At 41.0% G+C, this 25,368-nt stretch overlaps 1 protein-coding gene, 4 non-coding genes and 1 pseudogene across 6 annotated transcripts in view; 1 reads left to right on the top strand and 5 right to left on the bottom strand.

The window, feature by feature from the left end:
- The window catches only part of sema3h (sema domain, immunoglobulin domain (Ig), short basic domain, secreted, (semaphorin) 3H), a 59,490-nt gene extending 34,423 nt beyond the window's left edge, over positions 1-25,067 (top strand). The window contains exons 8-19 of one of the 2 annotated variants that reach the window (XM_046397212.1): positions 37-182; positions 1,410-1,524; positions 15,193-15,262; positions 17,988-18,132; positions 18,308-18,397; positions 18,699-18,828; positions 18,942-19,030; positions 20,060-20,101; positions 20,652-20,806; positions 21,149-21,210; positions 21,750-21,892; positions 21,992-25,067. In XM_046397212.1, the coding sequence (XP_046253168.1) occupies positions 37-182; positions 1,410-1,524; positions 15,193-15,262; positions 17,988-18,132; positions 18,308-18,397; positions 18,699-18,828; positions 18,942-19,030; positions 20,060-20,101; positions 20,652-20,806; positions 21,149-21,210; positions 21,750-21,892; positions 21,992-22,447 (1,643 nt within the window). In that variant the 3' untranslated portion in view covers positions 22,448-25,067. Of the gene's footprint in view, positions 1-36; positions 183-1,409; positions 1,525-15,192; positions 15,263-17,987; positions 18,133-18,307; positions 18,398-18,698; positions 18,829-18,941; positions 19,031-20,059; positions 20,102-20,648; positions 20,807-21,148; positions 21,211-21,749; positions 21,893-21,991 lie in introns of both variants that reach the window. The other variant, XM_046397211.1, reaches the window with a different exon arrangement.
- LOC124064053 lies at positions 795-974 on the bottom strand (annotated as a pseudogene).
- trnam-cau lies at positions 2,419-2,490 on the bottom strand. Its single transcript has one exon. It is a non-coding gene; the product is annotated as a tRNA-Met (tRNA).
- trnar-ccu lies at positions 2,497-2,569 on the bottom strand. The gene has a single exon. It is a non-coding gene; the product is annotated as a tRNA-Arg (tRNA).
- On the bottom strand, positions 3,138-3,209 carry trnam-cau. Its single transcript has one exon. It is a non-coding gene; the product is annotated as a tRNA-Met (tRNA).
- On the bottom strand, positions 3,216-3,288 carry trnar-ccu. The gene has a single exon. It is a non-coding gene; the product is annotated as a tRNA-Arg (tRNA).
- Positions 25,068-25,368: the final 301 nt, after the last annotated feature.

The following is a 25,368-nucleotide window of genomic DNA, read 5'->3' as shown; positions in this document are numbered from 1 at the left end:
AGTTGGTCTATAATTTACTTGTCTTTCTCCTGTTAGATGCCCAATTTGTGCGGGTAGCGCCGTTGTCTGAAACTGATAACCCAGAAGATGATAAAGTCTACGTGTTCTTCACTGAGCGTGCTCAGGAGGCAGAGGGGGCCGCGGGGAAGGTGCTCTACTCCAGAGTGGCACGTGTGTGCAAGGTATGGAGTGTGTTTGTGAGTGAAAGACAAGGACCAAGTTTTTGTGTCCTCCTATCAGAAACAGTCTACATGTACAACTGTCGTTTAAGTAAACATGTGTTTGTCTGAACAGGTAGAGTATGTACGTGCTGGTCAGTGTGTGTGTGTGTGTGTGTGTGTATGTGTCTGCTAGTGTGTGGTTACATAAAAAAGCAAGTACGTGTGATCGGATGTTCCTGCTGGCTCGTATAGATACGCCTTCTGAAGTCTGTTTATAGGGGACTGTTTATGTTTGTCACTGTGTCTTCTGCTCCACCGTGACACACTGAGTGCTTGTACTGTATGCCTCTTCAGTTGGATATGTGGAAACATGCATGAGCATTTGCGAAGTTTTGGAGATCGATCAGTAATCACATTTTTGAGCTACAGCGATCAATGAATTATTTGACTTGTATATGTATATCTATATGTGTATATAATTTATTATTCATTTAAGTCAATATTTTAGCAATTCTACGAAAGATTTAATGTTGCAACTTCTCCGAAATGAAGATTTGTAGCTTTTACAGGCATTAAAGATAGATAGATAGACAGACAGACACTTTATTGATCCTGAAGGAAATTCAGTATAGAGGAAGGTGCACCGTTTCTGGCCGCACTGCAATACCAGATCAGTGCATGGAGCAAATGGAACAAGCCCCTTTTTCAGCTCCCAGTGCTAAAAATCCATTTAATACGTAGTCCCCTTATAGAGAACATATCAGATATTAATCTGATGTTATTAAGTATTAGTTATTAAACTGATACTGATACTGATAAGTATGTTGTCTATTCTTCACTTTTTGATGTTTTACACACTCAATAGCTAATCAGTTAATTGAGATAATAATTATTAATTGATAATGAAAACAATTGTTAGTTGCAATCCTATCACATTTTACTGCTTTTAAAATCATTTGTTGAATTTTACTGCCAGTAATCTGATAGGGCATTTGAGTTGTATTAATTCTGGGTATTATCATCACCACTGAAAATTATAGTTAGGTATCTTTATGATAGGCTTTACATTCTTAATTTTGCTTGTCATCCTGGGATTCTCATTAAATATTTTTAGAAATAACAAAATGTTCTTTGAATTTCTTTGAGAAAGGTTTTGTTTGTGAAGATGACAGCTTCATCAAGAAGTATCAGTGATGAAAGTAGACTGATCTTTGTATAAAATGTTCTTTTTGTCTACTTTTTGTGAAGAATGACATTGGAGGCCAGAGAAGTTTGGTCAACAAGTGGAGTACTTTCCAGAAGGCTCGTTTGGTGTGTTCAGTCCCGGGACCAGATGGCCTACAGACACACTTTGACCAGCTGCGTGAGTACACACAACCAGCATCATCTGACAAACACATTACATGCACATGAAAATCAATCACATGAAACAGGCCTCCACCACTGGTCACATTAACAGCTGGAGCTTTGCCGCTGAAGGCTTTATAAATGAGGTAGTGAGTTCAGATAATCAACTAGTGTGTTTGTTTTTGTGTTTACGAGTGAAGAGATTTCTTCAGATATTTTGGGGTGTTGAAGGAGCATTCATAGACTAAAGTAACTTAGAAGTTCACAACCAAATCTTCAGTGTGTGTGTGTCTTCGTGTCTGTGTGTCTGGATGGCTCCACTGTTACCACGGTGATCAACAGCCCTGTCGGTCACCTTGGGTTCGTCTTCGTGCCTCAGCCTTGGTAACCACGGCAACTGGTCTCAACATTCATTTGCTGTGGGTTTATTCATTATCAAGGATTCGCGCCAGTGTCCTCCGCTTGGCTGTGTATGTGTGTCTGTGTATCTGTGTGTGAATGTCCTCAGGTCTATGTAGGTCTATGTAGACCTGAGGACATTCTCAGTTCGCTCTCCGTTTGTCAGTCTGAACCTGTTCTACAGATGTACAAGTCTCAGATTTTTTTCTGTATTCCCCAGTGCTGAACTCTTGACAATTAGAGCATTCACTCACAACAGTGGTGATGAGCATGTTACTGTTATTTTCTGAAGGGCGATCCTCTGCTATCTGTGTTAGGTAGCATTTGAAAGGCCCTGCACACCCGAGGTGTCTTTATCATCTGGGAATTAAACTTCCCGTGTTAGCTTACTGACTTGTCTAAGAAATATTTCTCTCTCTGTGCTGCTCTGTGCTACAACCACACTATTGTTTTCGGTAGGGTTATCATCTTCAGTACGATAGAAAAGTATAATATACATATAAAATGCTGATAGCAGAGGATGGTTTCGATCCATCGACCTCTGGGTTATGGGCCCAGCACGCTTCCGCTGCGCCACTCTGCTATTGCTCACCCCAGATGGGACTCGAACCCACAATCCCTGGCTTAGGAGGCCAGTGCCTTATCCATTAGGCCACTGGGGCTTAATGTGTTTCTGGATGACCACTTCTATAGTCAGGCAGAGCAACACTCATTGGAGATAACTACTAATATGGGTTCAGAAAACAGTCAGTATGCAGTGGGAGATGCTGCTCTGCCACCTGTACAACACCGAAACTGAGGATGGTTTCCATCCATTGATCTGTGCTTTATGGGCCCAGTGTGCTTCAGCTGTGTTATTCTGCTGACAGTCACCATGGACAATCAGTTCTGTCGCTCTTTCCCGACGAATCTGTTCGTATTTGTCAGCTGTGCCTCTTTCACGTAAACATGCTCGTAGCTCAAATGGGAAACTCAGCATTAACAGAGCCAGTTGACAAGAAGCTTCTTGCTCCCAGCTTTCCAGGGTTAGAAGTATTTGGCTCAGTGAAGGCAAGTAGCCCAAAGAGAGACATTTTAGTCAGTACTGGATGGAAATCATTAAGTCTGGTTGGATTTTGCTGTTCAGTCATTTATAGTGACAGTAATTTTGTTTTAATCTGTCTTATTTTGTTATTCAGATGACAGAAGACAGAGACTGTTTCATGCTAGTATCAGCAAGTAAAATGCTGATAGCAGAGGATGGTTTCGATCCATCGACCTCTGGGTTATGGGCCCAGCACGCTTCCGCTGCGCCACTCTGCTATTGTTCACCCCAGATGGGACTCGAACCCACAATCCCTGGCTTAGGAGGCCAGTGCCTTATCCATTAGGCCACTGGGGCTATGTCACTAAGGTTGAAAAAGTATTCATGTGTGAAAGTGAGGGCCATGAACAGCAGGGAACAAACAAGGCACCGCAAAGTACTGAAAAGACAAGCAATATGACACAAAAGCAGTGATGCAATGAAAGAACAATGCTAGTGCTAGTGCTAGTACTTACCCACTGTTCACATCGACCCTAGCTGCCATGCCATGGACAACCTATGACAGTAAGTCAACCTGAGACTATGCCGGGCGACCAGCAGATTCTTACTCTGTATGGGAATTTAGAAATTGTGTTTGTTTTTGGAAATTGACTTAGAGAGGGAACTAAATGGCAGGATCTTGAAGGTGTACTAAATCGCTGGATCTTATATATAGGTGCAGCCAGTAAAATGGAAGATGGAACAAATATCATTTTGGCATGCATATATAGACCACTGAAACAGAGGGAGAGTCTGGAATGCTTTCTTATCACTGCTCAAGCCTCTCAGGGTAAACACACACACTCACACACACACGCGCACATACACAGATGTACCATTTGTGTGAACATATACAGTAAGATAACACACACAGTAAATCATATATTCTATGTATTCTTCATATAGTCAAAATCTTACACAGACACACATGCAATTCACACATGCACAACTAGATTTTGAACTGTTACACACATACTCCAGCCTCAGTCTGTCTGTGTAAACAAGATAGTTCAGACTTGTCAGTAGCATAAACATTTTTACCCAGCATTTTTACACATCTGATAAGGGACATACATGTTTGTTTGTGAATACACTACACACACGCGCACACACATACACACACACACAAACAGACAGACAAAACCACAGAGTTATATACAGGAGATTAACCCATCAGGTTAAGAATGCTCTCACTGCTGAGTTTATGCCACGCTCCACCACACAGAAACACTACAAATCCCATAAATCCCTGACGGTCTGCGGGTTCTTTATAACCGCAGATACCACCTGGCCATGTGTGTGTGTGTGTGTGTGTGTGTGTGTGTGTTACACAAAACTTGAAGAAAATCAATTTACTAAGTCAAAACAAAACATCAGGTACCAAACTGTGCCAATCTGTGTTGCAGCAAGAGTGTTTGGGTTTAACTTCTTGTCTGCTGTGACATTTGCTGTTTTTACAGGTGATAATGATTTGATACCATGCTGGACAAATCCATCTTAGACTGCACAAGCAACACAGCAGATGTCACAGCTTGACAGTAAATAGTAGTAAATAAATCAAAGTTAAAAATGTTGATCAGCCGCAGCTTGAGTTCAGACTCCAGTATGTGATTAAATTGAGGGAAACATCAGTGTTTTGGTTATATCTTTGGGCAAACCAATCAAATGTCTTATCAGTACATATTTTACTGAGATGCTTTGTATCAGCATTTTTATTTTGTCACTTTTTGCCAACATTTTCTTGTTAATAGAAAATGTAACAGGTTTTGATATTATGTTTCTCTTATAAATGTATTTGTTGTTGCAGATTAGTTGTATGTAAACAAAATTTCTCTGAGACAGAGCTGAAATAGTTACAATTCACCTTTTTCACCCATTTCCTTTGGCATATTTTTTAGTTCTTGACTAACATATTTGATAAAGTTTATGAATGCCTGGCAGTCAGCTTGATTCTGAACAGAGCATTTGGTTTGTGATGGCCACATGAACTGACTCATGAGACAGTTATTGTTCAGTTGTTTTTGCAGAGAGTTGTAGATGCTGCATTCACTTTTATTAGTCTCACTGTTAATGTGTCTGGCCTCTGTTCTGAATGTTACTTGTTGTGTAAACATATAAGCCAAGCCTGACTGAGCCACAGTTATTGAAAAACCAAGTGGAAGTGCTTCATGGAGGAATGCTGCCCATTCCAACTGAAACAACTTGGAGTCAAGCCTCACAGGATAGGATTCACTCATGCTCTTGTCTCTGTTGTGGTTGTTGTTGTTTTGGAGGATAGTCATGCTATGAGGTTTTGCAGCTGGAGACAGACCGCCCTCTGTGATCAGATTGAGTGTCATGACACTAGAGACACTGAGGTATTCTCAAGCATTTTCGTCATCTATTTCTGTGTGTGAGGGATTCAGTGTTCCAGACTTAAGCACCCATATCATCATGTCCCCGCATCACCCACCAATGCTGGAAAGGAATAGAGGGAGGAAAAGGAACAAATAAGAAAATAAAGGGGAGAAGAAGAATATTTTTGTTTGGAGGGTCATCACTTGAGCTGTCTGGGGCTGTACTGAAGGTTGAGTGATTCATTTGAATAAATATGATGTAGGAAGATGAAGAAGATGGAAGATCCATCCATTATCTATTCTGTATTCTATTTATATCTATATCTATTCTATATCTATCCATCCATTTCTATATCTATCTATACTGCTTATCCATCAGGGTTGTGGGGGCACTGGCGCCTATCCCAGCTGACTACGGGCAAGAGGCAGGGTAGACCCTAGACTGGTTGCCAGTAAATCACAGGGCTGACGCACAAAGACAGACAAACACGCACTCACACTTAGGGGCAATGTAGAGCACCCAATTAACTTAATGTGCATGTTTTTGGGATTGTGGGAGGAAGCCGGAGTACCCGGAGAAAACCCACACAGTCACAGGGAGAACATGCAAACTCCACATAGAAGGGGGAATTCAAACCTGGAACCCTCTTGCTATGAGGCAACAGTGCTAACCACTGCACCACCGTGCCACCCTGGAAGGAAAGATGAAAATGAAGAAAATTAGTACTGTCATGTTCACGACCCCTAAGTATGGTGAAGTGTGGGAGGGTCCGAAAGAAGGAACCTGGGAATTTTGTGTTGTTTCAACAAATTAGCACTAGTTGTCATGTCTATGTCTGAAACATGTACTGTACAAAACATGGATGTAGTCTCCATGACGTCACACATACATTTCTGCTGTGTGTGAAGCTCAGTGTGGTGGCCATCACCATGGAAGTGCCTGACTTGGCTTTACTCTTTGCTGCCTGACTTGGCAGCAAAGTTGCGCATAAGTAGAGCTGTGACAAGCCAAATAATACCTGGTTACTGAAACACAACAACATAGCTTGATGCTACTAAGCTAATCAGGGCTAACAAGCTAGCCCACTTCTGTGATATCCCAGAAAGCAAAGCAGAATCTGTTGACTCCAGATGTTTATTTCTCCAGAAGATCTGAATTCTCTCTTGTCTTAATATGCTTTTGTTTTTGTGTTTCCTGTTTTATTTTGTCAGTTCCCCATTGTGTTGTTTTCTCTGTGTCTCACTTCCTGTCTTTGTCTTTTTTTCCCCTCCAGTTTTGATTGTTTGCTCCTCCCCTATTTGTTTTCACCTGTGTCTTGTTACTTACCCTATTTAAGGCCTGCTCTGTGTCTCCCTTGTGCCAGTTTGCAATGTTCTGCTGTGTCGTTTTTACCAGCAAACCCTTGTGTCTGCTTTCTTCTGCTTGATTTTTTGACTCTGTTTTGCCCTTGGGATTTGTCTCCCTGCCTACCTGTATACCAAATCTCGTGCAAGAAATTAAAGTCTGTGAGCTTTGTTGATGTCGGTGTTACAACAGATCCAGAGTTGTGCATTTTGGCCCTTCTCTCTGTTGTTAACCGGTTGTGTCAAGTACAATTAATTGGACATCAAGCCTTATTATTTTTCTTTTATTTGCTGTGAAAATTCTCACCATAACACCACAAACAAGTCAAGATCAGTATCACATCTTAGCTGAGGTGATGCCTAGCAGAAAGCTTGCGGCTAATTGTCACTGAAAGAGGTTATGCCCTTAATTATGCTTAACTTTAAGCCTAATGTAATCAAAATAAGTGAGGTACATAAGAATTCACCCTTCAGGTTTCAAGAACAGTTAAATTAGCCAGACTTAAGTGGCCATTTGAGAATCTAGTTTTTAGCAATTCCACATTGAGTTTTCAGCCCTGGTAGTTGCTGTTTGGAAACTACATGGAAAATCAGTAGGTGACCAGTGTCAGAAAGTTTTTCCACAATTAGTTAGGGATGCTTTTGTTTAATATAATGTTTGATAATGCTCACATATGTCCTGTTTTTCTTGGAAAAAATGCACTCTCCAGCACTCCAATGCCCAGAGTATTACTGGATATGGGTTAGAGCTAAATTCAGGGATAGCAGTTGTAAAATTTGTGGGATTTTGATATTTTATAGGTGACATTTTCTTTATACAAAGCCAAAGGCATTATTGGACAGTCGAGAGAAGGACCAAAATGGTCAAAAAAGAGAGAGGCAAAAAATGTCTCAGTCCATATATGAAGTGTTCCATTTATTTACATTCTGTCAGATTAATCTGACAAATGCTTTTCAGCTGTTTTTTGCTTAATTACTTCATGAACAAAACACTTTCTGTTTAACGTGGGTATGCAAACATGGAAAATTAATCATGTTTTGACACCTCCATTGAGCCTTTCTGATCCATCAAAGTTGTATGAAAATACTTGAATCAAAGCCCAGTTTTGTCAGAAGGGGAGACAGAGGAGAACTGTATGGGGGTGGGGGGCTAATCAGAAGAGGAGGAGGACATAGAAAGATTGTGAAAAGAAAAGAAGTAGGGCAAATGGGAAGAGGGTAGAGGTTATAGTACAAAGTGTTGACTATTCAAGAGAAGAAAATGAAGGAGATGGATGAAGCGACAAACAGATGAGAGAAGATGATAGAAGCTGTTTTGAAAGGTTTTATTGCCCCAATTCTGTGAAGGAGGAGGTGGTGGAGGAGAGGAAGAGAGATGATTAGAAAGATGATAGGAAATAAATTATGATTCCTGGAAAGAAAAGTAAAGCCATGGTAAAACAGAGCATGAAGTGGAGCTGTCTCAAATCTAAAGCGAGGTGTTGTTCCTCAGGAAGAAATTAAAAATGGAAAAATAAGAGAATGTGTGATATGTGGCTGGCATTTAAAGGCTATTTAAGGCTTCTAAAGTGGAAATTGCAGTAGCGGACCCAACCTCAACCCAACCTCCCTTTTCTATACCCCTTTAGCTGCTTTTGCTGTGGTGGCCTGATTGTGCCACATAGGGAAGTCAAATTTTCATAGATAGACAGAAGGGGGGGAAAAGGACAAAATGGGGTAGGGGGATATTTGTGTACCAGGAAATACTATGGCCCAGACAAAGACATTTTTTCTCAAAGGACATGGCGGGATTGAGTGAGGTGAAGTGAAGCTTAAAGGGTGTGAAGGCTGATGGGAGGGAGGCGGGCAGGAGAGAGGGAAGGGAATGGGGTTAATAGGCAAGGATGGAGATGATAGTGAGGTGGGGAGTGAGAGGAGGGGAAAACAATGAAGGGGAGAAGCAGGGGAAATGGTAGCTTTTTTAAGAAGATACAGAAAGCAGAGGTGGTAGATTTTTACACACTTTACAATGTAAAGCAGCTAAGATTTTTTAGAAGTTGTAGCAAAATTAATGTATATTATTGGTTGTCTATATGTAGAGAGCACATGCAGCATAATAATCAATTTTGTCTCGACAAAAGTATGGTGTCCAGACAATGAAATTCCCACCAGCACCAATTCAATACCACCTTGGAAGAGTAGGTATCTTCCAAATAGATATCTCAGGCTGGACATAAATGTTGAAACTGGGAGAGTCATCTAGATGGAGATAACAGCTGTGGCTGCATGGGGAAAATGTGTCAGAGAAAAAAAAGGTGGAGCGGCTGATCAAACAGGGCCAATAGCTGAAAGGGTTAAAGAACCAGACAAGATGGAGGCAGGACTATTATTGGCAATTACTGTAAGATGGCGAGGTGGAAATAAAGACAGGCAGCGTGGTCAGAAAGATGACAAGGAGGAGGAGGAGGGAGGAGGTGGTTGTTTGCTTCTGGGTGGCTGGACAGGGAGAGAAAGAAGGAACAGCAGAGAAATGAGGAGGATAGGGGTGTTTGCCTGGGGGGCTACGGCCAGACAATTAGGAGGAGGAGGAGGAGGAGGAAGATAGGGGCTGCGGCTGCAGGTCTGCGGGCTAGACAAGACTATCTACCCTCAGGGGAGCACAGCCGCTTTTTGTTTAGAGAAGAAGACACAAGAACAACCCTCCGGAGAAAATAGGCTAGACAGACAGATGGACAAGGAGATGGAGGGATGAAGAGATAGCAGGAGGGAGGGATGGAGATGGGGAGGGACAGCGAAAGTGAGAAACAAAGAGAATGAGAGAGCGCCCAGAGGGATCTTGGGGCGTCCAGGTGGATTTGAGCAGAAAGGGCGGCAGGAGCACCTGATGAACAGATAAAGGGACAGAAAGAAAAACAGACAAGAAGATTCAGAGGGAAACAAAGAAAAACAGTTCAGAACGAGGGATTACTGTTAGTATAAGATGGTGGCCAGCTGTCTGACAGTGAAAGAGAAAGAACAGCGGTTAGAAAGATAAAGAGGGAGAAAAGAAAAGAAGACACAAAGATGTTTCCTGCAGCATGATTAAAATGTTGTATATTACACATTTTAGAATGTCAAACTTAAAAATGTTCAAAGGTTCACTTTGACTTACCTGGTCAGATAATTTTGCAGACAGAAGCAGATTGCCCTCATATATTCTGCACTCAGTGTTTGTGATAATGAATGTATGTGTTTTGCTTTCCCTCCCCTGTTAAAGATTAATTACATTAAAGTCACTACAGTTTAATAAATCAAACAGAGAGAGATGTAGAAATGAAGTGCAACTCCGCTAAATCAGTTGTGATTTGAACTTGTCTCGCAGTGATAAGAGTGAATTTTTTGCCGAGCTGAGCTGTAAATAACTGAGACGTCTTCTTCAAAGTCTGAAAAAGAAAAATGTTATTCTGGCTGCGTCTTCTAAAGTTTAACTTTGTTTTCATGTGAATGCACGGAGAGGAGCTGAGAAGAAAAAGAGTCTGACTAGCTTTCAAGCAGAAGGCAGGGATTCAGAGTTTTTTCCCTACAGGGTTTTACCAAAGTTTGTGTTAAGTTTATTCAGTACTTCTTCAATATTTACCTGAGTATATTTAGTTTTACATCCTATGTGCCCTCTTTAATACTTGGCTTTAATACAGTTTGTTATGCACAATGAATTGAGCTTTCTCTGTCACTGGTAACAAGTGATGTACAGGTTTTTACTTGGGTATTAGCCAGGCTGGTGGCGTGGCTCTGCGGATGGCAGTGTCAGGCTGTGAAATGGCTGGTTGTATAAATATGTATGTAATAATGTAAATATCTAATAGTAATGTTCAATCAGTTGCCATGAAATTCATGCCCCCTCAGAATGGATTGTTTGGTGATACCTGAACATTTTGTTGAACATCATCATCAGGTCTGAATTATTTGTGCAATTTGAGCAAATACCTAAATAACAAATGACATTCCAATCAGATTTAGCTGTACTTTTTTTCAGTGCTACTAAGCCAGTGCTTCTCAAATAGTGGGGCGCGCCCCCCTGGGGGGGCGCGGGGCGATGCCAGGGGGGGCGCGTGTGACCCTGGGGAACATGCTTTTTTTGCCGTACTAGAATAAAGTGTAATTGCACATCCACAACAGTAGTTGGCAGTGGCGCTCTCATTGTCAGAGTGTGCGCAGGGAGTATTGGCTCTATGGTGTAGCGTTTTTTTTGCACCGAGCAGGCGATATGAAGTGCAGTAAACGAACCCTTAAGAGACAACATGAAGAAATTTTTAACAGGGATGAAAAGAAAGGCGGAGAGAGACGAAGATAATGAGACAAAAGTAACTCACCCGAAAGCTAAGACGAGGAAATATGACGAAGCATATGTAGCGCTTGGCTTCACTGTGACTACAGTGGGAGACGAAAGACCGGTGTGTTTACTGTCTAAAAATGTTGGCAGCGGACAGCATGAAGCCAAATAAATTAAGGCCCCACTTGAAGACATTACATCCCAATCATGCTGATAAGCCGCTGGAGATTTTTCAGCCAAAACGTGCCGAATATTGCCAACAATCATCCCGCTTTGTGAATGCTACTTCAGTAAACCAGCGAGAATTGTTAGCATCCTATTATTACATATTATTAAATATTATTACATATTATTATTACTATTATTTATAGTCGGGGGGGGGCGCGAATTGTTTTCTACTTGCTGGGGGGGGGCGCAACAGAAAATAATTGAGAAGCACTGTACTAAGCTAACAATCGCATGCTCAGACGCTTAACTAAGCTGTAACCAAATCACAGTGCCCTTGTATCCTTATGGGTACTTAGGTCGCAGTTCACTTTAACAAATATCTGTTTAAAGGGGCTGCTTCTTGTTTTCTTGTTTTTCAGCTTCACACAATGGTTTATTTACCTCTCCACAACTTAAACATGTGTCCTGCAGACAAACTGCATCAACACTTGGTTGTTAACACAGCCAAATATGGCTCTGACCACCTCTGTAGATGTGGTTTGGATGATTAGAGGTTGAGTGCATATTTGGGCTGACTTACAAATGGATTCTGTCCATTTATCTGATCACAATCAGATCACACGGTAAACATGCTCCTGCCAGGTTCAAAAGGAGTCTGTATTTCATCTGTACTGAAATGGCTTCCATCGGGCTGGCTGTGTGAACGTGAAACTCAGCTCTGCAGATTTAGGTCAGGGTTTCAACTTCTTAAAAAGGTTTAACATGTCTTAAAATAAAGTCAAAGAAATTAAGGTCATAAATTGCAGATGGTTATTATTAATGATATCAGAAGTAAACAATGCAATTCCTCCAAAAAAGGCGCTAGTTATGGATGGAACACCAATAGAGTTTTACACTGTATTTGTTTGATTTGAATCCCCTGGAGAAATAATTACCATGAAGTCACCAACAGTACAGGTTTATGTTAATGGATCTTTACCTGAGACATTTGGATTAAAAAGAGGCACTGGACAAAAGATACTTATCACCAGCCCTGACAGCTTTTCTGGGGGAAACTCTGGTTGGAGGAAGATGACTTTAAGAGGTGATGACATCAGCAGGAAATGAAGAAAATGTGTCTTTTGTGTTGAAAGGTTTTAGGGACCACATGGATTAAAAATCGTTCAATCCCACTAGAAATTTGAAAAGCGCAGGCGGTAGAAAGCAGCAGCGAATGGGACCATACTTAGCGCAGCACACCTTAAACTTCCTCTGAACTCCCTCACACTGTCTGAACAGTCAGCATTGAGCAATTTTGTGAAACACAAATTCTCTCTCTCTCTCTCTCGCCCTTTCAGTCAAAGAAATTGTTCAACATTCTTTAGTCTTGAATTATATTTGTTTAGGTCTTAAAAAGTTAAGCATTAAATTTGACTTTAATGTGTATATAAATCTTCCTATCTTCTATTGACTCATCTCTTCCTTGAAAAAAAATTTGAGCTGCTTTAGATGGAAGCTTTCACCAAACGGCATGTGTCATCCAGAGTAATAAAGCAAAACTGCCATAAAAAGCTTTTAGACAAGTAGAAGGGGAGAGAAAAAAGAAATGCATAGGTGATAAAGGTTTTGATTAATGAAAGGAGTGAAGAGACATGGGCATTCTTGTGATAAGAACATTGGACAGAAGGTGGAAAAAGATGGAAGGATGATATAGTGTGTGATAGAGGACAGGAACAGAATTAAAGAGCATTATCTGCACAAAAACTGCAGCGTAATTTATAAGCAGAACGAGGGGGAGCAAAGGAAGAGCTAAAGAAAATTTAATAATGAAGGAGTGATATATTAGGGTTGGAGGGAGAGAGCAATGTACACGCTGCAGGCTGCAGACTACCCATAGTCCTCTCTGCTCTGCCTTGAGGTGCCTGCTGATTGGGTATGCATCCAGTATATGTGTGTGTGTTCATATGTTCCTGTGGTCCCTGCTGTTTTACATTTTGATGTGTGTGGGTGTGTGGGTGTGATGAGATGAGATTAGACTTCCTGCAGGGCTGTAGTTCCACAGAGGCCACCTCAAGCAGCAGGAACGATGGGAATGTGGGAACAGTGATACGCTTCACTGTCTCCGTCACCCCAGCCACGTCTCTTCCTCATCGTGGGAAGAAGAAGAAGAAGAAATGAGAGGAGAGTCACAGAGAGTAGAATAAAGGAAAATGCATGTGTTTTCCATCCTTTATATCTGCAAAGGTTACCAAACTCTTTGTATTTCAACTTTTTAACTTTTAGTAAGTTTCTAAGACTTTTGAAGTTATTTGTCCCTCTGTACCCAAGAAGCTGAGTCAAGTCATGTATTTATAGATTATCACAGCAGAAATAAAGGGTTCTGTTCTCTACAGTTATGATATGATGATGAAACATCCCCAACTCTTATCTGAGACAAAGGTGCCTTGTTTTATTGGGATTTAAATAAATGTTGAATACCAAGGCCTTGTCTGCGCTGTGACAGCAGACAGCTGAATTATACAGTGATAAACAACACTCGAAATATTCTAATTAGGGCTGCAATTAATGATTATTTTCATTAATCTGCTGATTATTTTTTACAATTAATTGATTAGTCTTTTAGTTTATAAATCCATCCATTTTCTATATCATCAGGATCAGGGCTGGAGCCTATCCCAGCTGACTAGGGGTGAGAGGCGGGGTACAACAAGGACTGGTCGGCAGTCAATCAGAGGGCCAAGTCTGAAATGTCAAACAAAATTGACTGAAACGACTAATTGATTATCAATCTAGCTGGCAACCAGTTTTTAAACCTAAGAGTTCGGCTCCTAAAGTCATCACAGTTTGTCAGAGTTGGACTGGTGGTACTGAGTGTACAATGTTGAACTGTGCTGTGATTTTACAGTCTCCATTTAACCACTCAGTGGGTTTGTGTAGATGAGTGAAATGAATCAGGAAAACTGCACCAGAACCTGTTGAGCGTTCTTGTTCTTGCAATAGAAATTAATTTTGTTTGTTTGTGAGTTTGTAATTTAGAGACTTTTAGAACATTTGGTCTGCTGAATCCTGCCATCTGTTTGTCTGTTGTAAATATGTTCATTACTATTTTCATCTATTTGTGACATGCTTCACGCTTTCCATTATAATTTGGCATTTAAAAAAATACAGCAATCAACCAAAGGAGAGAAACTCCAGAGTGTAGATTATATGGAACAGCAGTTTGCTTTATTTGTTTGCTTTTGGTGTTTTTTATCCGAGTCTATCAGCAGTAATTATAACCTGTTTAATTCTGATGGACTTGCATTGAGGTTGATGAATTACAAGATACAAAAGAATTGGAATGTGCTCAGCAAAGCATTAATCCATAGTGGCACTAGTGATCAAAGACTCTGCAGGACACCATTCATTAATCCTTGTGCGTTTTTTCTTTTTTTTCTTTTTTCTTTTTTCTTTTTTTTGCTATCTTGTAGCTGATTGATTCTGTCCAGGATGTTGCTGTTGTGCCAAGTAGAATTAGTGTCATTTATCAAGGCTTCAGTGTAAACATCAGACAACTGGTATTTGTTATATCTTGTTTAACGAATAAAAACATACCCACCGATTTAACTAATGCCACGTATAGTCAAATTTATGCCAGTGGTGTCTGAGATACCAGGTTTTCATGACAGACAGAGTGAAAATCCACACTAGACCTGATTGCACTGCGTGAGGAACCATAGACAGTGCAACACCAAAGTGAGAAAGACATGTCACCTGTTGTGATCAGCTGTGTCTGAAATGAAGAGAGAAGATTGAGGTGTGGTGTTACTGTGTGTGTGTGACAGCAGGTGTTGTTTTCCTGTGGCGGACGTAGCACTCAGCTCTCCCACTGTGGCTGGTTATTAATGGATACAGATTCATTACAAGCAGCCAGTCAGCCATGCTGCCAGCACGCCCGACGCTATTAGTCACACAGGCAGACTGATTGATGCACACACAAACCAAAACTTCTCCAGTTACTCAGACACTGTTATGATCTTTACTCTGGCTTAACTAATGTTTTACCTCTTTGTCTCTTTTCCCTCCTTTTCCTGATTTCTCCCTCCTTTCCTTGTTCTCTCAACCCAGAGGACGTCTTTATTCTCCATGGGAAAGACAAGAAGAACCCTCTCATCTACGGGCTGTTTACCACTTCAAGGTCTGTAAAGCAGAAAACATGAGAATATACTGCAGAAGCCTAAAATGGTACTTTGTAATCTGTGCTGTTTTCAACTGTATGGTGGTAGGTGGGAAATACTGGGAGTGTCTTGAATTTCTACTTGGTGGAAAGTTTCATTCCTACAGAGGTTGCTCATCATGAAAAGGAAATGCACCGAGTCATTGGTATTGATTTAGAATCTCTGCATGTGTATGTAGTCTCAGCAGTACATTACAGTACAGCAAAAGCTTCTTACCTTTGGGTGTCGTGTGAAAGGAATGGAAGGAGTCTAAATGTGATCAATACTACTCATGTGCAATACTTGTGATTAACAAACTTTGCTCATGGATGTTGAAAGTCACACAAGTTAAAACATGTGGTCTCACAGATGCAGATGAGGTGATCATGGGTTTTTAGTTAGTGACGATTCAATGGTGATGATGAACTTTATGACAGAAAAGATTAGAATTTACAGTATAAGTACCAGTCCTCAACCAAATAAATATGCCACCTGCATGGAGATAAACGTGAATTAGCTGACAAAGTTTGTAGTTAGAAAACACAGCGTGTCAGTTTTATGTGAGGACACTGAACTAACCTGCCCCTGCATTGTCCTGTGTGTCATGACGATGCCAAATGCACGATATGATGTGAATTGCATTACATTCATTTTCTCTTAGTCTCATTATAATGAGACACAGAGTAGTGTGAGGCAGCATGCAGGTCTCCATCAACCTGGGACTCATTTACAAAATGGAGCTCATGTGAGCCTTCATCCTCATCATCAGTACCCTGACTGACCCAGTGTGTGTGTTTATGTGTGTTTGACTTCTGGATTAAATGTAAACATCCATGTGTTCCGTCTGAGACGCGAACAACTTTGAGAACTTGAAAAAACATGAAGACAAATTGCAAAATACATTTTACACATTCCAGAGGTCAAACCAGAACAACAACATGCTGTGTCAAACTATATTAAAACCCATGACAAAACATGGAAAATATGAAGCAACACTGAAATGGGTTTGATTAGAGTCCATAGACAATATGCTTTCTGTTAGTATCTGCAAAATGGTGATTTTCCAGCATCTTGGTTAGAGACAGTCATAACAAAGGAGAGAAAAACATTTTTTCTGCTTGTTCTGGAACAGAGCAATAATAGAGACATATCAAATAGAACAATACAAAGAAGACAGACACCTGCAAGACTGACAAATGCAGATAAAGTACACCAACTGAGAAATTGCTACTGGGAGGCAAACACTTGCCCTGGAAAAGCCAGAAAAAATTAGCCAGTGAGTAAAACACTAAAAAATCGTACAGTTTCTCATTTTCTCCAAACTTATGATACCACATGCTCTGAGAATAACCCATTTTCAGAGGTGGACGCCAGAGCGCTACAGTAGCAGCAGAAGTATGACAGCATTTGGCATGGCAGAGCAGGGAGTTGGTCTGCTTCTGGGTTTTGGAAAGTGTCTGGAATCTCAGCGGGGAATGGATTGAAATCCAAGGCATCACCCAGGGTGGGGTCCCAACCACAGAACTGCAGAAAGGTCATTCCATCTGAATGGAAACTTCTCTTTCTGCTGTACTCATGACTGCACACAGAACCTTTTGTCCCCTGTGATGAAGTCAGCCGTCTATGCTCTGGATCTGCCCACTTTGCTTTCTCCTTTGCTATCTGCTTTGATAATTTAATAATATAGGGCACATTGCTGTTGTGGATAAGACTGTTCTCATTCATGGCTCATTCATCAGTATTTTCACCCGTTCATATTTATAATCATGATGCAGTGGTTGGCACTGTCATCTCACAGCAAGACGTTTCCAGGTTTGAGTCCGGGTCAGACCTGTGTGGAGTTTGCATGTTCTCCCTGTGGCTGCATGGGTTTTCTCCAGGTACTCTGGCTTCTTCCCACAGTTTGGAGTAGCTTGAGCTCCCATCTGTCACACGTGCTATCTCAGATGCCAGACACCAGTGAGGGGAATGGATACATTGTTTCTCCACACAACTAGAAAATACATACTATGAAAAAGAGACGTGTTAATTCCCTTTACACACAAATTCACCAGGACTTCATCATGGGATGGAAGAATGTCCTTTAGCAGGAGCGCCGGGCTTTTAAGCTCACATTGAAAAAGCTTTCTAGTGTCAAGTGTCATTGAGCAGCACACTAAAATGCATATCAGCTACTGGGACTCTTGACCTCTGAAGCTGAGTGAGAAAATAGAGCTTCCCTCCAAATACAAATTAGACTGTATGTGTCAGCCATGTGAACTGCAGGGAAACCACCATGACACATCACAACACAGGCTTTCCGTCTGTTCAGTTTCTAGCAGCTCTGCCCATCAAACTCAACTGTCTTTAACTCAGATCCGCTCTGCCAAAAGTTTAACCATGATCTTAACTACAGCGGATGGGATGTGCTGTGGTGGGGAGTGATGTGCTGAAAGCAGCGCATTCATCCAGGCTGGCCTTTGGGTTGGAGCACATTCATTGAATTGATGCGTTCAAGCTGAAAGGCCGCAATGACTCACAGCTCCTCATACAGTACATCACTTTTCTATTTAATTTACTAATTTAAGACCATTGCAACTCATCAAGTGAAATCATCAAACACATGTTCAACGTATGCTTTTACTCATGCAAGCTGGAGAAATGGCGGGTGGGAAGTCTCTGACTGTGCTGAGTGACGGTTCTTCTTTCTTTCTGGCTTGTCCTCAGTGATATCCTGAATGGCTCAGCAGTCTGCGTTTACAGAATGGAGGATGTGGTGCGGGCTTTCAAAGGAAACTTCCTACATAAAGAGGGACCTCAGTATAAGTGGGCAGAGTTTACAGGCAAGGTTCCCTATCCACGGCCAGGAACTGTAAGTTTATACTTTTTTTTTTTTTGCTAGTGAGGAGATACAGAATTAATCATGCATTTTCAAGTTATTTAATTAGTAATTACACCAGAAGTAATGAATGGAAAATTCTCAGTGTCTTCCAAACATTTGTCTCTTTTTTCTTTTCCACTATATGTAATATTCCTTTGTCTCTCAGTGTCCCAGCAGCACCTATGGAAGTTACAGCTCGACTAGAGAGTATCCTGACGACGTCATCTTCTTCAGCAGGACTCACCCGCTGCTGCAGGTTCAGCTGATATTTCACTTGATTAAATTTTACAGATCTAATTGAATTAGATTGCGGCCTATTGTGCAGTGTGTTCATGCATACCTCCTCTCTCTATTTTTGTCTGTCTTCTTTAGTAAGATTAAGAAATTAAATAAGATGGCTGTCCTCAAAGGGACACTTTGAACTTAGAACTTAGAAACTTAGAACTTGATCGAGGAACACAACTGAACAAATTCTCAATGAAATAAATCAGCCTAACATTTCTTATGTAATGTACTGAGCATACAATCCAAAACCCTAAAGTTTCTCACTGTTTTAGGAGAATGTGCTGCCACTGGGAGAGCGCCCCCTCCTGGTCAGAGTGGGTGCTCACTACAAGTTCAGCAAACTGCTGGTGGACAGAGTGGAGGCCGTGGACGGCACCTACGATGTCCTTTTCATCGGCACAGGTAGTGTGTCTGTGTCGATGTTTTCCCATAGGTTTTTGACAGTGTAAGACTGTGTGCTTGGTGTTTTAATCCCAAGTTTATTTTTTACAGTGAAACATTTTTATTCTCCTCAGACTCGGGCCTTGTGCTGAAGGCGATCCATCTTCCCAGAGAACACAGTCAGAGTCAGGAGGTCACTCTGGAGCAGCTGCAGGTTTTTCAGGTACGGCAAAAGCAATATGTCATCTTCATAGCAGGACCTGTTGCATGCTTCAGCACATTCATATACACTTGTGTACTTTGCATTAGAGCTAATCAGTTGCTTTTCAGCCATTTCATGTAGCCACTGGCGTTTCTCCACTTTCTTGTTGAAAATAAATATCAAACTCTTTAAACATGATCTGACAGTCACAGACTTTTAAAAGTACTATCAAAAACATTATTACCATGCAACAAAAATAAATGCACACAGGATGTTGTATCCTGAGTTTCAGTGGACAACCAATTGTTTATAGCATATGGTTATCAGTGAAAACCAATGATTTAATGATCTGAAGCACTACAGCATGCACTGCTGATACTGGAAATTGTCAGCAATAATATAAAGCTTGCGTGATTTAAGTGTGAGGAAACTGTTTGATTCATCATGAGCATGTCTCCCATTATACTGTACATATTGTTTTCCCAGCCACAAGCCCATGAACACACTGTGTTCTGTATACCATTACACATGAAATAGGGTAAAGTCTTTCAACCAAAGCTTGTCACTGTGCTAAGACTCTAAACACATTTAGTTCAAAAGAACTGCAGCTGCACATAGTTAACATGTTAGACAACCACAGTTCACAGTATTCACCGCTCAGTATTAATTCCACCTGATGCTTCCACTTCAGGTTCAAAATGTAAGAAAAACTCTGCATTCACTGATGTAGTTGAGATGTTTTTATCTGAATATGGTAGTGAGACATGAACATGTTTGATTGGGAGACTATGAGATCAGTTCTCTGAAATATTTCAAACTGTTGTGGTTTAAGACTGCATGCAAAGATGCATTTTCTGTATTCCTTCCTTTCAAATTCCTTATTTATTTCATAGAAATTGATCTTCTCCATCTATCTATCTATCTATCTATCTATCTATCTATCTATCTATCTATCTATCAGTCTGTCTGTCTGTCTGTCTGTCTGTATGTCTGTCTGAGAGTTTTTTTCTGTTTGTGTATTTCTCAATTTTCTTTCTCTTTTCCTCACAGCACAAATCACCTGTGACAGCCATGACACTCTCAAAGAAGAAGGTAACAGATGACAGAGAGAGAAACTCACTGTCAAACTTTCAAACTCCGCTAAATAGACACACACACACACACACACACAAACTCACACACGCACTGACATGCACAACATCGCACTTATCACTCATCTTTTCACTTTGTATCTCCAAGGACAGCTTCATCACCAGTTTCTATGGTTACCCTACCTCAGTAGGAGCAATAATGAAGAGATACCACACACGCACCCACGCACACACACACACACACACACACACACACACACACGCATGCACACACTGAAATACGCTTTGCATTATTAAAATATTCTGGGTTTCATGAAAAAAAATCTAAAGCTCACACAACCAGACACACACACACTCTCCCCGTGGCCATGCACTGATATTGTTACAGCGTCAGTAAGATGTGAAAAGACGAAACTGGTTTAGCTGTTGATTGTCAACATGTCGCTCAGTTTTACGGGAGCAAACCGAATGCCTTCTTCCTCTCCTCTCATTTATTACTTTCCTTCTTCCCTTCCACTTCTGTTTCTGTCGTTCATCTCCCTCTCCAGCAGTGGTTATTTGTGGGCTCCAGGGAGGGTGTGTCCCAGCTGGGCCTGTACCAGTGTGAACTGTATGGTCAGGCCTGCGCCGAGTGCTGCCTGGCCAGAGATCCCTACTGCACCTGGGATGGACATGCATGCAGTCCCTACATGCCCACCGTACGCAGGTACAGTTGACAAATTAGATCCGTTCATCCAAGCAATACTCATCTGATTATCTCAGATATCACTGACACGTTGAATATTTTTTCACTTAACCATGAATAGCAAAGGACAAACATATGGAATCGATCTTTTTAAATCAGATTTAAACCACATTTGTTGATTGTTTGAAATGTCTCTCACATTACATCTGAATGCAGACCTTTTTGATTCAATTTTAAGCATTTTTTCCACTTGACGAACACTTGGATTCATGACAAAGTATGGCAAAAGGACTCATTTCCGTGACATTTGCCAGTGTCATGTGCTTCTTTGTTTACTGTAATGCCATGTCTTGTTCTCTACAGGAGGAATGCTCGTCACTTAGGGGAGGACGAGGATCCGCTAACTCAATGTGTCAGACAGGGAGGTGAGGAGCTGATTTACTGCAAAGTGTTGGTTTATTCACCAGTTCTTACAGATACAGTCACCATGGTGTTACCTTTGGTGTGCAATTATCTTAACACTTGAGTTATTACAAAGTTTAGCTTAGTTGTACATTTTTTTTAGATTTTTCCATTCAGTCTTTATCTTCTTAATGTTCTATGTTCGTTCTCTTGTACGTGCATATTGCGTGGTGTAATTTTGCTATGCATATACACACAGATGAAACATCAGAGCAGAATATGCAAAGTGACAAAATTAGTTAATTAAGTTAATTTTATTTTTTAGAAAGACAAGGGAGTGTTACAGTCTGCACAGAATTATCAAAATCCATTGGAAATAAATGCAAAGTAAATATTTTTTTTTTGAATAGGTAAAAATATTGAATTTAACAAATGAAGTAAGAGAAACAAATGAGAAGCAGTGATACAAACAATCCCCTGCAAGAAAAGAAGGGAAAACACAAATAAATTGAACAAAAATCATATCTGTAAACTGTCACATCTCTTCCTCACCTTCATCCAGCCGGGCTGCAGGTGGAGGCGGAGCAAAGGGTGATGATGGTTGCCGAGGGCAACAGCACCTACCTGGAGTGTCTGCCACGATCCAGACATGCTGCTGTTACCTGGTACAAACAGGCTGGAGAGAACAGTGCTGAATTAAACCAGGTATACACACACATACACATATACACACACACACTCACACACTCAATATCCACATCGCCAGAATATGGACATTTGTTGTTTGTCTGTCTCACTGTACAGGTGGTAACAGGTGACCAGCTGCTGGTGATTGAGCGGGGCGTCCTGATTCGTCAAGCTGAGCTGTCTCACAGCGGTGTCTACCACTGTCAAGTTGAGGAGCATGGCTACCACTGGACCTCTGTGACCATCCGCCTCACCGTCTGGAGCCCTTCGGCCAATCGCCTCCTTGCGTCGTGGTCCAGCTCGTCCTATCACAGTGCAGGAACTCAGCCCTGGTACGAGGATGTGATGGCGCTGATTCACCCAGGAAACCTCGGCCAGCACTGCAGGGCGCTGGGATACCGCCCCCCACGCAACCACCGCCGCCACGGAGACATCATGGTTGAGCCAAACAAAGAGAAAGAGAAGGGGGAGAGGCACAAGCATGGTGGAGGAAAAGGAGGAGGAGGGGGAGGAAGAGCAGTGGGGAGGAAGAGCCGGAGCAAGCCACAACAGAGGGCACCAAGGAGCACTTGAATGTGTCATGGAAAAGGAGGGTGGATTTTCAACGACTTAAACACACACACACACACACACACACACACACACACTTTATGGAAATGTTCACACTAAGACACACACACACACACACACACACACACTTAACTTATACACTGAGGCACAGACATATACTGTATGTATAGAGACTATGACATACGCATGCACTTATCTACAAACAAAAAGGCATCCTTTCATCATGGTGACAGACTAATGTAATATGAATAATGAAATATGTACAGGAGGATGTGAACAGCAGAGACTGTTACGCTTGGACAAAAGACTTGTGAATAAAGAAGCTAAAGTAAAATACCTTAGGTTGCATAGCATGTTGAATGAAGGATGAACGACATGTCCAGATCGCTCAGTTGAACTGAGTCTGTGTCGTGACAAGGACGTGGGAGGGGATTCGGAGCTTTTACAGAGAAAAGAAAATAGTCTCATTCACAAAGTATACAAATATTTGAAAAATCGTCCAGCTCTGAAATGAGTGCTGCCTTCATGGACCATACCGGTTTGCATGTTTTTCCCCTTTAATTACAAATCACATACATGCTGCCAATTATTCTCCAAAGCAGAACAGATGTTTTTAGATTGATTTCCTACCTTCCAGGCAGTAAAATCATACATTTTGAAAATCATCTTACAGAAAACACAACAAATACGTAAACAATATGTTGCCTTTTGTACATGTTACTTTCAAAGTTTATGGACAGTCCGTTCTTAGCCTTCATGATGTTGAGCTTCAACCACTCAAAATCTTTTGATTGTCGGAGAGTGAAAACGTGAAGACAGTTTCAGATGTCGGAGCGTCCATGAACACATCAGCAGAGACTGCTCTTGTAACGGTTTGTGTTTTCAGCCGACAGCTAACCTAAAAAACAAAAAGGAAAGGCTTTTAAATATTCTCTGTGATGTGTGTCAACCGGAAAACCTTTTTTTTTGGAAAATTATCAGCAGTAATAGTCAATTAAAATGTTTTGAGAAGGCAGTTATTAACTGCAGGTTGTAAATAGCAGTAAATAGCACTGATGAGTTTTCTGCATCTTATTACCAAAATGGAGGTAAAGCAACAGTTCACCTACAGTGAGAGTTTTGTTAGTTTATTCGGATAGGTGGGGTCTGACCTTGAGATGGCTGACTACGACCACAAAGATGAAAGGCAGAGAAAGCAGAGCGATGGCTTTGATGAGGTTACAGACTTACTTTCCCAGGATGTTGCAGCTGCACAGACAAACTGCAGGAAAAGTTTCCATTATGTTCTCCTCAAGGTTCACAATTGTTAGCTGTTATGGTTGACAGACATACCTGGCACTGATTTCATGCCACACAACAGGCAGCTTAGTATGGGGGGAAGTGCTGGATTTGGTGTGTTGGTGAGGAAATGTTGGATCCTGTGAGTGTAGGTGCAGTTTGCCTCGAGTCCCACATGAAGAGAGTGTACAGATTTAAGGAAATATATAGAACACATGTGCACATCAACTCCATTTTGCAGATAAATGCACCTATTTTCATTTCTGTTTGGTGTTTGGTGAAAAAATGTAGCTGCTATTAAATGAGGCGCAATCAAACTAATAAAAAAAATAATCAAGAAAAAATGTCCTCTTAAAATTCATAACTGAATGGTTTTAATGAGTTCAAGCTTTATAAACAGGGTCATTATTACCAGACATTTTTGGAAAAACAGAGAGGTATTTGGTATTGGTAATATTTAAAATCAGTTTTACATCCAGCAAGTAAATGGTTTTCTGAAATTGTTTTGGTTCTGTATTGGAAAAAAAAATGTTTTTACTGTAAATGTGGTCACAAAGTTGAATTTTGGAATTTGCATTTTTCAGTAGTGTTTGATATAACATGGACAAAAACATTCAAGGAGAAGACAATAACCTGACCCGCTAAGAGACTCTGTACAGAACATGCATGTTTCTCAACCTATGGCTCAGGACCCAACGTGGGCTGTGGGTGACTTTGGCTTCCAGCCCAACTACACAAGTGGAGTAATATATTGCTGGTCCTGTAGTTCCAGCTGGTCATGACGTGGCTGTAAATTATGAAGCAAGCCTAATGTGTAATAAAGAAGCCTTTATTATACAAAGTTGGAACGTGTGTAATTGCTTAACAGGACCAGCATTAAGTGGACTCTGGCCTGTGTGACTTCAGTGACTTTGCAAGGCAGTAAATTGTGATTTGTTCTTAATGTGAAAATGTTAAAGCAACACAGCTTGTTTCACCTCTGTTTAACTTTATTGGTAGGGTAGTGGCATTTATTTGTTTTATCCTGAGTGAAACAGCTTTTCAGAAGTTTTGAGGTCAGATTTTTTTGGAAACTGTCTCACCAAACCTCACAGACACTTAAGTACCCTTAAAGTGTGTCTGTCGTTGTATGCATATGCTGTGTGTTGTGCTCACGCATTGAAATGTGCACAGTTTTTCTGTTTCTGTTGATGCACTTCCCCACTCCCACCTGTGGAAATTCAGAACCTGCCTTGTCTACACTCATACATATTTCTTTGACAATCTGGCCCATCTTGCAGGCATATAAGAGTAAGAACTGCTTCAGCTCAAGGCAGCAGGAAATAAAGATCTATTTAATATTTCATTATTTGTTGTTGCTGTTCCTCTGATAGTTTATGTTGTTTCCCAGGACAACGAGTACCAGCCCACTGTTGAAACATGAGAACTGAGCTCAGCAGCGATAGTGCAGCAGCCTACGGATTAGATTGCACTGGGGATGAAAATATGTAATGCTTCTGATGTTTAAAAGATTCATGCAAGAGAATGGAGTGGGAGAAGGAAGTAGCCAACCTCACTGAATCAAAACATAACCTTCTGTTCTATGGCTTGCTGGAACGGGGTGCAGTTACATGCATGGTTAAATCCAATAATAACAGACTCTTATT

The sequence above is a fragment of the Scatophagus argus genome, chromosome 8, assembly GCF_020382885.2.
Source record: "Scatophagus argus isolate fScaArg1 chromosome 8, fScaArg1.pri, whole genome shotgun sequence".
Lineage (NCBI taxonomy): Eukaryota > Metazoa > Chordata > Actinopteri > Scatophagidae > Scatophagus > Scatophagus argus.
The sequence above is the reverse complement of the archived record's forward strand: the minus strand, read 5'-3'. Positions and strand labels throughout refer to the sequence as shown.